This window comes from Ursus americanus, chromosome 14 (genome assembly GCF_024610735.1).
Source record: "Ursus americanus isolate L20-20 chromosome 14, mUrsAme1.1.p, whole genome shotgun sequence".
Taxonomy (NCBI): domain Eukaryota; kingdom Metazoa; phylum Chordata; class Mammalia; order Carnivora; family Ursidae; genus Ursus; species Ursus americanus.
In genome coordinates this window covers 69,864,779-69,878,299 of record NC_142140.1, presented here as the reverse complement: position 1 = coordinate 69,878,299, position 13,521 = coordinate 69,864,779, and the positions used below count along the sequence as shown (strand labels likewise).

Here is a 13,521-nt window from a genome sequence, read left to right as displayed (position 1 = left end):
CCCCACCTGCATTTCTTGATTAACCAACTTTAAACAGTGTCCTTAGCTGGGTAAATGAGGATACAGCATCCCTAAATTTCTTCTGTCTTTTCCACATTATCCTCCATACCCTGACCTTGTCTGCCTCTTAGCCTTACGTGTGGCTAGAATGTTCTGTTCCATAATTAGTATTATTAAATCTTGTGTGCATTGTTCACAGATTGATTCTAAAAGTTGAAAACTAATTAGTATTTAACATATTAGGATCCCATATGTATTATTTACTGGAGAACTAGGTAGTGCATTTAGGTTTATAGAGGAGGAAATGTAATCTTACATTGTTTAACTTGGATCTGCGGCAGACGATATTACTTTAAACGAAAAATAGGAGGAGTAATTAGGTTGGAAAGGAGTTAGTACAAGTATTATAATTATTTAATTTTAAAATGATTTTAACATGTTTTTATCCTGTTATGGAGCTTCTCAATTTTACCTCCATTATTATAGAGAATTTACTTTCTTCTTGAAGATGAAAAGCACGGTGGTTAAGACTTTTGGGTTCTGGAGTCGGACTGTGCAAATCCCAGTTTTGTCACTTCCATCTCTGAGACTTTGGGCAAATGATGTATGCTTTCTGAGCCTCAGTTTTTCCATCTAGAAAAGCGGTTAGAAATATAACCTCCCTCATGAGGTTGTTGTTAAAACAGGTGAAAGATTAGAACAGCCTCACACATAGAAAGTGTCCAGTAAGCGTGTTTAAGTTTGGACTTGGTTACCTTCTGGTCGTGTCTCACTCTTGGGTTAGCCCCCTATTTCTCAGATCCTCCTCTGTTCTTGCATTCTTGTTGCTTTGTCTGGAGTATTTCCTGTGATCCTCTGTGTTGCCAAACTGTTATATATTCTGTCAATCTCTATTCACTTTTTTCTTCCAGTCTTCCTACTGACTTTTAAAATTCCATTAACTATATTTTCTATTTCCAGAATATTTTTTGTCATCTGTTTTATCTTATTCATAGCAGTTTGGGACTTGGAGGAGGGGAGTGGAGTTGGTTGGAAGGCTTGAGCAAATGAGTTAATGGCTTCTCTTGGCATTAGTTTTAGATTTCAAGGATTCATCAGAGTTTTTACAATATTCATTAAGAAGAGGTTTTCTCAGATGTATTTTGTACTATAGAAGAATTTCAGAGTAGAACTAATGTCCTGAGAGACACACTTTGGAAAACCGTTCTCTTTTAGGATTAAAAATGATGTATAAATGAAAGATCAGTGGTAATACATAGAGAAAAACCAGATAAGATTAAGTGTATCTGTTACTGTGATAAGTGTGAATGAGTTAAAATTTGCATTTAAAAAAAAGAGCCCCCTCCTATAGCTTAAGACAGAAAACAAAATATACACGCTGCAGAAAAGCATATTCTGGCAATACTTTGATTTTTAAAATTAAGTCAGCTAGTTGTGTGAATAATTAAGCTTTCAAGGTCAGCAGCTTGTTATTCTATGTATAAGTCTGGAAAAATTCAATAGTCACTATTTAAGGGGATCTTTGATTAATATTCAGTACCATTTACAAACTTGTTAATAAATTTAAAATATCTTAAATTGTGTGTATTAGTTTAATATATTTAGGTTCCTATTAGGTGTGACTGACAAGCCAGTCCAGTTTTGTAAAACCTTATAAATTTAATAATTACATTTATAAACATAGTGGTTCTTAAATCCTCTTGTATATTTCAGAGCACACATTCTCTCTGCCTGTGTGTTTATATGTAGCTGCACGCTTTCAAATTAAAATCACAAATTAATTACTCAATTACACCTTTTAGGTTGGAATCATGAGGCTGATCTGAACTCTTAATGGGTCCAATTCTCCTAAAGTTAACATGGAATCCCAAAATGTAGGTATTTCTTAATATATAATACTGTTTACACACATATGTAATTACATAATTACTACTCATTTAAATCTTTTATTTTTTTTTAAATATTTTATTTGTTTGAGAGAGAAAGAGAGTGCATGAGTTGGGGGAGGGGCAGAGGGAAAAGAAAACTCCCCACTGAGCAGGGAGTCAGACGTGGGGCTTGATCCCAGGACCCCAGGATCATGACCTGAGCCAAAGGCAGATACTTAACTGACTGAGCCACCCAGGCGCCCCCGTTTAGTTCTTTTAAATACTTCTCTACTTAATTCTAAATCATTCTAGGATTAAAAGGTAGTTTACATAAGCATTTTGTTATAAATAATATAGGAATTTCATCCCATGTGATTCTGGGGGTTGCCTTCTCGGGTTGCTGAGATTTTTAAGCAACAGAGAGCTCAGGCAGGGACAAGGACAGGATTCTTACCCTGTTCTCCAGAGACCCACTAGAGCCCGTTTTGTTGTGATTGGAGCATATTTGCTCTGAGCATATACAAAGATGGTCTATGCATGATAAATTTTCTCAATCTTTATGTGAGGATATCTGTTATTTTGTCCTCACCCTTACGGATAGTTAGTATGCGTATAATATTTTAGGTTCAGGACCTTTGTAATCTCTCTGTAACAATGACTTCAAAACTTGAAGAAGGAAGTGGTCAGACTTAAGTTATGTTTTCCTTAATTCTTACAGCTCGTGATTGGGAGCCTAAGATCTCCATTCAAATGGCCACATCACTTGGTTAGAGTGGCACATACTTCCGTGGCACATAACATAAATATTTCCCATCTTTTGACTTGATAGAACACTACCTGCTTTTCTTACACTTTCTGTCTCTTAAGGCAGTATCTTTCTTGATAGTGAGACAACGTGTGATTTAATTGTGGATCTCTCTCATGGCTTTGCCTGACTTAGGAGTCATTCTACTGAAACAATAGTATCAGTAAAAGACCGTCCCGTCCCCCCCCCCCCCCCAGCGCGCACCCCATGGAGTACCTTAAATCAGACAGGACCCTCTACATTGAAAAAAGTACTTGATTCAAGAAGAAAGAGTAGCAGTTACAAAAATTCATCACAGTAACTAGCAAACCTTGGAACTGATATAACAAAACTTACTAGAAATGCATTAAAAAAACTCACGAGTAAAAATGAGAGATTTCAACAATACATCTTACACAGTTTTTCTGAATTGTTCATGGTATGGTTAAAACATCGATCTGTTCTATAACAGAAAGAAAACCTCGTTACCATCTCTTAAGGTAAATTTTACTGGCCACTCTGAATCATAATGCAATAGAACTATAGATAATAAAAGTTGAAATTTTAAAAACTTAATCCATTTGGACAAGTTTGACCCAAATAAGAACTGAGAACTACAATTTATTAAAAAAAATGATTATGAAGTACTCTGTAAGGTTACAAATAAGCAAATTCATTCCTCTGAAATTCTTTGATGTCTGAAAAGAAACAATGAAAATAAATCAATTACTATACTCAGAAATTAGAAAATAAACAAGAAAAGAAATCTGGGGAAACAGGAGGGTGTTTTTCAAAAGGGAGAAATTAATGAAGCAGATGATAACTGTGTGTGTTTCACTCTTCTCTTACCTTCAGCACCTAGTACGTTGCCTGATACATGCTTGGCACGTAGGACATATTTGTTGAATGAATGAACAAAAAAACCCACACTAGAACTGAAAAATCTAAGAGTGTATTCTTTGTTAAAACAATGAAGTAGATGGAACTGTAGTTAGACTAATGAAGAAACAGAGAACGGAGATAATCCAAATTTGCAGTGTAAGAATGTATATAATCGCGGGGCGCCTGGGTGGCACAGCAGTTAAGCGTCTGCCTTCGGCTTAGGGCGTGATCCCGGCGTTATGGGATCGAGCCCCGCATCAGGCTCCTCCGCTATGAGCCTGCTTCTTCCTCTCCCACTCCCCCTGCTTGTGTTCCCTCTCTCGCTGGCTGTCTCTATCTCTGTCAAATAAATAAATAAAATCTTTAAAAAAAAAAAAGAATGTATATAATCGAAGATGTGGAGATTTAAAAAATAGAATAAGATTACAACATTTTGATGAAATTGAAAATGAAACTACTAAAATGAAGAAATGAAACACTTAGAAAAGTAATCTTGGAAGACATCATGAAGTAACTTAAAAGAAAAGCTCCAAAAATAATCTCAAACCCAGATGGTTTTTAATAGGTTAAGTTTTTCAAATATGAGAAATATAATTTCCATGCTAAAGCTATCTAGTGCATTGTTTCCCAAAGATTACTGTATTGTGGAGGGTACAGGTAATGGTTTAAGGTATATACACATGACTATTTCTTATTTTAATAATTAATTTTAAATGTGTTAGAAAATTATATTTAGTACATCAAATCTATGTTGCTTAGGATGAGGTTAGGCAAAAAAAGGAGCCAATATTAAGTTTATGCAGAAAAATATTAAATCTATTATAATAGGACAAGTAAATGCAAATATAGCCAGAATTGTGAGGGTGATACTCAAATAATAGAAACTTGGAAAATATTCTGAAGTACATAAAAGATGGAAAGCATTCCAATTTATTTTCACGAAAGTAGTGCTAATACTATTCATGCTGTTCCTGATACCAAAGCCTTTCAAAGATAGAGCTCACGGAGAAGGCCAGAGTACATTCTTCCTGATGTTGATATACAAGTCCTAGCTGAAAGATAAGCCAAATTTAATCCAACCATATATTTAAAAAATATTATACCCCTGTAAAAAAAACTTGTTCATTCCAAGAATGCAGTAACACCATCCGATAAATTTATACCAACAGTAAATTGAAAGAGAAAAAAAATTTTCATCTTAGTTTATGTCAGTAATGCATTTAATACAATTTAACATCTACCTCAGAAACATTTAATAGCAATGAATGGATCCTTTCTTAAGATAATAAATAAAGTGGTCTGAAAGCCGCACGCACTGTGCTTAGCAGGAAACTGAAAACATTCCTATAAAGGTCAGGAAAATAACAGCGGTGCCCATACAGGGCATTGTTTCTAGATAGACTAGCCAAAGCAATATAATTTTAAAAAATAATAATAATATTTATTGAATATGAGACAAAATTAGCTTTATTTCTGGTACAATAATTTTCTTGCAAGAATAGCCAGGAAGGTCAACCGAAAAACTATAAAACTCATGAGAATTCAGTAAACAGCTTGGAAATGCACAAATACGTATAAGAAATATCATATATCTATGAATATGCATGTACATGCCATGTGTGTATACGTAGGGGTGGGTATGTGTGTAACAGGAGCTTGCTTTATGCTAGTCATAACCCGAAACAGTGGTTTGTTAGAAGGTCACATTCACAGCATGAACAAAGTGTATAAAATCTGGGGGAGAAATAAGGAATGTATGAGGCCTCCATGGTAAACTATAAACTCTGAGAGATTTAGACCCCAGGGATGACACAGATGTCCTCTGTTAAATGGGGGTATTATCCCTCATGTATTATGGGTGGTAAGATCAGAAATCATTGCTGAATTTTGTAAAATGCCTTTTGGCATTCATCTTGATGTTATGACTTTTCTTGTTGGACATAATGATGTCCTGGATTTGAAAATTTTCACCTTATAATGACATTTTAAATCCGGTTTTTCTTAATACCGCTTTTGGATTTTTTTTTTTTTAAACATGGAAGATGAATTAGCGTACTTTTTATTGGTTCCTTGTTGCCTTATATGTGAAAAAGAGTGTATGTGCAAGGTTAGCTCTGAAGCTTCTGATGACTTCAATATGCTATGATTTTATGTTTTTAGATTTTTTTTAAAAAAAAAGCTCTCATGGGGCGCCTGGGTAGTGCAGTCGTTAAAGCGTCTGCCTTCGGCTCAGGGCGTGATCCCGGCGTTCGGGGATCGAGTCCCACATCGGGCTCCTCTGCTGGGAGCCTGCTTCTTCCTCTCTCACTCGCCTGCTTGTGTTCCCTCTCTCGCTGGCTGTCTCTCTGTCACATAAATAAAATAAATAAAATCTTTAAAAAAAAAAAAACAAAAAAAAACTCTACGCCCAACGTGGGGCTCACCACGACCCCGAGATAAGGAGTCGCACGCTCTACCCACTGAGTCAGCCAGGCATCCCTATGATTTTAAACTTTTAAACTTTCTGAGAGAGCTATTTTGTGAGTGGAGGAGACTGGGGTTTTCTCTGTTGAGCATGTCGCCCAAATGTGCCTTAGGTATGACATTCCTAGCCTGTAGAATTCTCTCTTCCATTCTTAAAATTTTTTTTTTAAAGATTTTATTTATTTATTCAACAGAGATAGAGACAGCCAGTGAGAGAGGGAACACAAGCAGGGGGAGTGGGAGAGGAAGAAGCAGGCTCCCAGCGGAGGAGCCTGATGTGGGGCTCGATCCCATAACGCCGGGATCACGCCCTGAGCCGAAGGCAGATGCTTAACGACTGCGCCACCCAGGCGCCTCCCATTCTTAAAATTTTTGAGAGAGACAGAAGCCATTGCCCCAGTTTGCCCGCCAACTTCCCACTCTGCCTTCGAGGCCCTCTGGTGTCCCCCCTTCGCGTGGACATCGCGTGACAGCTTGATCTTCTCCAGCCGAGTGAGAAGTACCTGACAACACTCTCTTGTCTTACTCCACTCCACGGCCCCGACGCTCCGCAGAGGCCCTAGCAAAAAAGCACGGTTTCAGTGAATCGACGGCAGCCATCCCTTGTATTTCCTGGACCTTTTTTAATTCTCGGGAGAAGGTAGTCTTTATATTTTAAAATTGATGTGGTGGGCCAAATATTTAAAACCGAGATTAAAAAAAAAAAATTACTTCATGTTATGAACTTCAGAAAAGCTTGCTTCACAGAAAGAGATTTTCCACATTCCACACCGCTACAAAGATAACCCAGATATCCTGGGCCTGCCACTCCCGGGGGGGCCTGGCACAGGGCTCCACCCCCATCCCAGAGGCCCAACAGGCCCCCAGCACCATTGTTCTCTGCGTGTTCACAAGCCCCGCCTATTCATAAATACTCTCTTACCAATATCCTTCTGCCCCATTCCTTGTTTTTAACCCCTGCTCTGGAAAAATTCGTCTTCTTCCCCTTCCCTTCTTTATCCTCCCCTCATTTCCAGCTACGTGTTCCAAATTGAACTAATTATGGGTAGGTGTTAAGATTAGGGGTTACGATAAACCTGGGAAGGTAAGGTCATAAATTTTGACCCGAAACTATATGCGATGAAGAACCAGTGCCAACAACCTCCCAAGCCCTTGAAAATCCCCTTTGTTTTATCTGCCAAAGAATTCATTTTCTCCCTCTAATTGGTCCTGGTTTTCTCTCTACCAGCAGCCAAATTTAAAAAAAAAAAAAAATCTTGGAAGGTTAAATTATCAGCAGTCTAACCTTCTGATTTATTAACAGATAAACAAAGAGTCTATTCATAGTGGTCATAGAACTATTATGAAAATGATCTGTTTATAGGTACGCTTTGGTCTCGTCTCCCTTCCTTCAGTGTGACTCCATTCCAGTTACCTGCAGTTATGTGCCGGACCAAAGACGTGGTGAAACAGTTTCTTTTTGCAGGTTAGCAAAGTGTGTATGTGGAGGGGGTGGGGCTTTGTGTGTGTGTCCACGTGCCCCTCACAGCTTCCCTGACATCCTAACCTGTGGCGTTCTGCTTTTGTGCTTTATGCCTTGGTAGGGATTTTCAATCAGTAATTGTCAGTGATTAAGAAAAAAGAAAGAATGAGTGGTCCCTGGGTGGCTCAGTCGGTTAAGCGTCTGCCTTCGGCTCAGGTCATGATCCCGGGGTCCTGGGATCAAGCCCCACATCGGGCTCCTTGCTCAGCGGGGAGTCTGCTTCTCCCTCTCCCTGGCTCATGCTCGCTTGCTCGCTCTCTCTCTCCCGAATAAATAAATAAAATCTTTAAAAAAAAAAAGGAAGAAGAAAGAATGAAAATGAACAGACTACAGTAATTGGAGCAATGATGACATTTTAATGGAAACTGTACATTAAAATGCCCTCGTCTTTATAATAAATTCTGGTATCCAGAGCCTTGTGCTAACCATTCTAGATACAAGATAGTCCTTAAAGTATTCCAGACCTCTCCTTTGTGTCTGCTAGTCTACTAATTTCCCATTCCTCGGGCCATCACAGTCAATGTCACTTCTGTTACCAGCCTTGACTCTGGGGGTGCCTTGGGGGCTTCTTGATGGCTGTGGCTGGCCTGCGCCATGGCCATATGCTTGTCACCACTGTGCACTTCCCTCACTCATCATCTGCTGCCTCTCATCTGTTCCCGTGCGCCTGGAAACCAGTAACAAACGCAGCCAGAACTGGGTCTAAACCAGAAGTGCTTCTCCTAATAATAAAAAGGTGTGAACTTTAGGGCACAGACATTTTTAGCTTCTCTGGAGACCTCTTCCTGTTCCTGGTTAATGACAGCATCTCGGGTGGCTGAGTATCTCCAGCTGTGCGGCAGGGTCTTAGATCAGGCGTGTGTACTTGTGCGGTCACGTGCCGTTCCCCTGCCTTAGCCCTCCCCTAAGACCCACAGGCCTCCCGTGAACCATACCACGCTCCTTCTCCTTGCCCTTTGCCGGAGATGCTCCTCTCACCGAACTGGTCAACTGACTCCTCTGTAGGTTGACCATAAGTCCCGTTTGTCCAGGAGAGTCCCAGTGAACACCTGTGGTGGGTCCGTTTACACCTGCTATTTTTATTCTCAAAATGCCATTTGCAAGATAAATTATACCGTCATCCTACTTCTCAGCCTTTCAAGCCGCCTCAGCCCAGATGTCACCTCCTTAGGTAGATCCTTCCCCCCCCCCCCCATAGGCTTCCCTTCTCCTCTGGCGCGGATGATATCCTTTGTTTGCCGTGGCTGCTAAATGGCCCCCAGAGCTTTGTTGGGCTGGGGACTTGGTTGGGCCTAGCCAGGGTTTATGATAAGTTGATAAATGTAGGCTTCTTTGCTTCAGGACCCATGCAGGGCCAGGATGGGAGGAAGTGAGCGAGGGGAGGCACTGTGTGTCGAGAGGGACATGCAGGGGAGGATGAGGTGCAGGGGAGAGTGAGGTGCAGGGGAAGGTGAGGTGCAGGGGAAGGCGTGATGAAGTGAGGAGAAAGGAAGGACAGAATGTGGGAGCGTGCTGTGGACCGGGATTTATGGGAAGGTTTACTAATGTGATTGTGTGCCCTGGAGAAATTTTAATCTCCTCCACCCCTCAAGGCTGTAAGAGTCAGATTTGAGTGTTTGAGAAATGAGACAGTGTGCGATTAGCCTTGAAGGGACTGATACCGCCAGAGGCTTCTGGTGATTATAAATGGATTACATGAAATAAACAAACTCCATTTATTGTAGGTGGCGGGTTGGAGTATTAGACAGAACCGTGGATTCTGAGACAGACGGTCAGGCTCAGCTCTCCTTTTTCGACCTTGATGGGTTTTCATGTCAGTAAAAGGGCTTGAGCTCCATCTGCGATGTCCTTTCCACCCTTTAAAAGTGTATGATTTCGTCCTACACTTTGGCCAGACTAGAAAGCATGTTGAAATCCTACAGAGTCCTTTTTTTTTTCCTTCCCAATTGCAGGCCAGAAAGGAAAACTTCCAAATAAGGATGCATAAGATACTCAGCTAAACAAAAGGAAACAATAGCTAAAATGCAAGTCTAGCCTTTGTCCTGGCATGAAAAGAATGCAGGCTGCTAACTGTCCTAAAGGTTTCTGTTTTATTTCATATTAGGTGAAATGGTCAGCTTTGACCACTAGTCCCAAAAAAGTTTCTCTTCGGACTGTTAAGATATTTGCATGATATTGAGATGATTGTATAATCCTCGGGAGCCCTGTGGTCACTTTTAGGTATAAAAATGCCATGCTTAATTGTATACTTACCAGAAGCTGTGCTTGAGAGCTAAATTTAGCAAAATTAACATAGGCTCACCAATGATTTCGGTAGACACTCAATATAACACCCCTACCGAATAAATGCTATCACAAACATGGCTGGGTCACCTCCCAGTGGCTTAGCCATCTATCACAGAGGAATGTTTCAGTAATTACAGTGGTTTGATTCATCAGATAGTAAGCAGACTGCCATTCAAACTGTAATTGTCAGGATCATACCCAAGGATGAGAAACGTCTGACAGAGAGGTGAATGAGCAAAGCTGAGTGCCAAGTGTACGCCGAGTATGTCTTGGTAAAAAGTATAGCCCAGAGGACACACATGGGCCAACCTCATTTGTCTTATGCAATGTCTCAAAGTTTTTTGAGTAAGAATATTTTCACGGGGCCTGAGCTCCCCACATGGCACATTTCCTACTGCTGACTTTGGTTCTTGCTTTTCACAGACATGGACTTACCTGTCCAGCTCTGGAGGCAGGAGCGTCTTTGACCTTGGATTAAAAACAAACAAACACAAACTGCTAATTAAAACGAAATAAGACTAAGTTAAAATAAAGATTATTTTAAGATATGTGAAAAAAATTAAATCCATTATACTACACACATATAGTGAGGTTGTAAACGATAGACCTGGTTGCTTCCCAGGAAATCAGCCTTGAGACAGAGATTTGTGTGTCGAGAGTTTGTGGGGGGTGCCTGCAGAAACAGTCCCTGGGAGGGGGCAAAGGAAATGGCCAAGCAGAGAGAGAAGTTGAAATGTGATAAAATCGTAACCGCTTTCTCAGTCTCAAGGAGCTCGAGCTAGGATGGTCCTCCAAGGTCATCCCAAATTGAGACCAGGTGGTCAGACCTTGGTACTGATAACCCCCCCTCCTCCCAAATCCGCCTTGGGAAGGCTTCAGGGGAGAATCTGTTTCCTTGCTTTTTCTAGCCCTCTTTCATTTTCTTTTGTGAATTCTGCCCTGATGGGCACATTCTGATACCCTGAAAGGGAAAAAGAAAATTCACCCACTGTTTTCTTCCTTAAAAAGCTCACTTTCAGGGAATTGGCTCCGTGGCTGACCACAGGTCCTGCCTGCACACGGACAGGCCTGACTCACTCCTGTCCACTCCTGGCTGCTGCCCTCGCCAGGCCATTTCCCCGTGACCTCTGGCCAGCACCTCGGAGGCACCTGCTTTTGCCTCTGGCTGGGTGGGAGGCCAGGTCACTGCTTGCCCTGCAGAGTGGAGGGTGAGAGAGGCCTTATGATAGAATAAAAAAAATGTACATCAGGCCCAGAGCTCCTAAAACCCTTGGAATTTTTGAGTGGTGGGGCGACAGGGAGCATCTTTTGTTATTCATAATAAGCCCCTTTCAACCACACTAGAGTTTATGCTAATTGAGGTGACTCTTGGAGGTTGGGGCTGGTTGCCGGAGGAACCAACCACGTGGTTAGAGGGCTGGAACTTTCAGCCCTACCCCGGGACCACGGGGAGTGGAGGGGGGTTTGGAGATTGCGTCTAACCACCAATGGCCAGTGGTGTAATCAGTCGTGCCTACATAATGGCACCACAATAAAAATTCTAAACGGTGGGATCTGGAGAGCTTCCAGGCTGCGGAACATGTCAAGGATATGGGAGGGTAGCACCCCCAAAGAGGGCATGGAAGCCCCATGCTCACCCCACACCTTCCATCTCTTCTATCGGGCTGTTCCTGAGTTGTCTGTCTCCTTTGTAGTAAACTGGTCATCTAGTAAGTAAACTGGGGCCTGAGTTCTCTGAGCCGTTATAGCAAATGATCAAACCTTAGGTGGGGCTGTGGAAACCCCCCGTTTTTAATGGGTTGGTCACAAGTACAGGTGACAGCCTGGGACTTGGGACTGGCACCTGAAGTGGGGACAGTCTTGTGGGACTAAGTCCTTAACCTGTGGGGTCTGTGCTAACTGTAGGTGGTTAGTGTCATAATTGAATTAGAGGACAACACTCGGGGTCCAGAGAGTTTGGAGAAGCCCTCGGTGCAGGGAAAACCTGCACGTTTGCTGTCAGATGTCATCGTGAGTGCCGTGGGAACACGGTTCGTTCTTCTGGGCCCCTTGGAGGCCTTGAGCCTCCCCTGCCCTCTTCTGCTCCTTTTGCCAGGGGAGCCCTGGCCAGCTGTTAGTGAAGTGCTCCTTCCAGGGTGACGTTTCCCGTGTGACCCCTTCCGCCTGGACTCGAGAAGAGAGCAGGATTGAGCCCCCAAACGGGATTCGTTGTGGCTGGGCTCCTGCCTCTGACCCCATCAGCAGGCCGGCAGAACGCCTCACCTCAGCCCCCGGTCCGAGAACACCTGCTCTGAGCTGGCCTGGGCTCCTTGAATTCAGATGGCGGGCCTCGCTTCGTTAAGGTCGCCTGGCACTTGGTGGTTCCCTTGAAGTTTCTCAGCACTTTTCTTTACCTCAGCTTCATCTTCTCCCATTGTTTTCTTCGTGCCATCTGGCTTCCCTATTACAGCGGATCTTTACGATTTTCCTTCCTGCCTCTTAGTTTCCCAAAGAATTATACTCACCTCTGTACCCCTTTCTGAGAGTTCCGAGTGGATCCCCTTCGTCGGTCTTCTAATTCATTGAGTGGGTTTTCTGCGGGTCAGTGCTACTGATCATCAGTAGTTTGCGCGTGAAAGCCGTCTGTCCCGGTGCCAGGTTCCCTTTCAAATCTGACTGAGCGTGGGTAGGAGACTTCGTAAAGGTGTGTTTACCACGCCGGCCTTGCTCCGTGATCTGGGGACCGTGCCTGATTTGCTCCTGGGGTGCTGCTGCCCGCCTTTGGTCACCCACCTCTCTCCCACCCAGCATTCCTGGCCCCAGAGAACACCACTGGGCTTTTCACGGGTCCTGGAGCTCCTCTCTCCATGGCCGGCTCCGGGCCTTTGCAGGACGGGGGTGGGAGGGTGGGGTGCAGGAAGGGTCCGCGCCAGAGCAGCATTCCCATAGCCTTTAAACCTCTCCTTCTGCCTCCTTTCGGGACGTGAATCCAGATGCGAATTAGTGCAGAAAACAGAACCACACAAAACGTGGCACATTGGACAGAGAATATTCCTTTAATACATTCCCCTGATTTAAACTAAGTTTAGTCCCCTTGGCTTATGTTCAGGTGCAAATTCCTGCAAATCCCTCAGTGTGTCAGCTTTTTCTTTTTAATATTTAACAGCATGGGCCCTGGAGCCAGAATGCCTGCATTCTTACCTGGCTTCCCGATTTACTAGCTGTGGGATGGGGCCGGGGGAGTGTTAGTCTCTTAATCCCTTGCTTTGTTTCCCTCCCGTAAAATGGGAATAATAGCATTTCCTTAAAGAAGGTCTCAGAACAGTAGAACATTCTTAGAACAATGCCTGGAAGGTAATGAGTTTTCAAAAAATGTTAATAAATATGAACCAAAAATTTAACAATAAATGTTAATGTCTCAATAGATGGGACCCCCTCCTCTTTTTCTTCCTCCTCCTGCCTCTCATTGCACCACTTCTTTTCGGTCATTTTCCGTGAGGTAGACAATGTTTCATTTATCACCAAATGTTGACTGAGTGCTTCCTTCCCCACCTCCTGGGCCCACTATCCTATCCCCCTCCCTGCGCCTGCCCCAAGGTACTTCTGGGATATTCAGGGATTGTATTAGTTTCCTCTTGCCGCTGTAACAAGTTACCACAAATTTACTGGCTTAAACCAACACAAATTTATTTTCTTCGAGTTCCAGAGGTTAGAGGTGTAGAAGGAAGGTTTTGGCA

At 42.6% G+C, this 13,521-nt stretch overlaps 1 protein-coding gene across 8 annotated transcripts in view; it reads left to right on the top strand.

The window, feature by feature from the left end:
* SPECC1 (sperm antigen with calponin homology and coiled-coil domains 1) overlaps window positions 1–13,521 on the top strand; it is a 257,749-nt gene that overhangs the window by 123,249 nt on the left and 120,979 nt on the right. For 4 of the 8 annotated variants that reach the window (XM_045778240.2, XM_045778241.2, XM_045778239.2 and 1 more), the window contains exon 4: window positions 7,361–7,462. The exons of the other annotated variants lie outside the window; for them this stretch is intronic. In XM_045778240.2, the coding sequence (XP_045634196.2) occupies window positions 7,361–7,462 (102 nt within the window). The remainder of the gene's footprint in view (window positions 1–7,360; window positions 7,463–13,521) is intronic. 8 annotated transcript variants of the gene reach the window in all.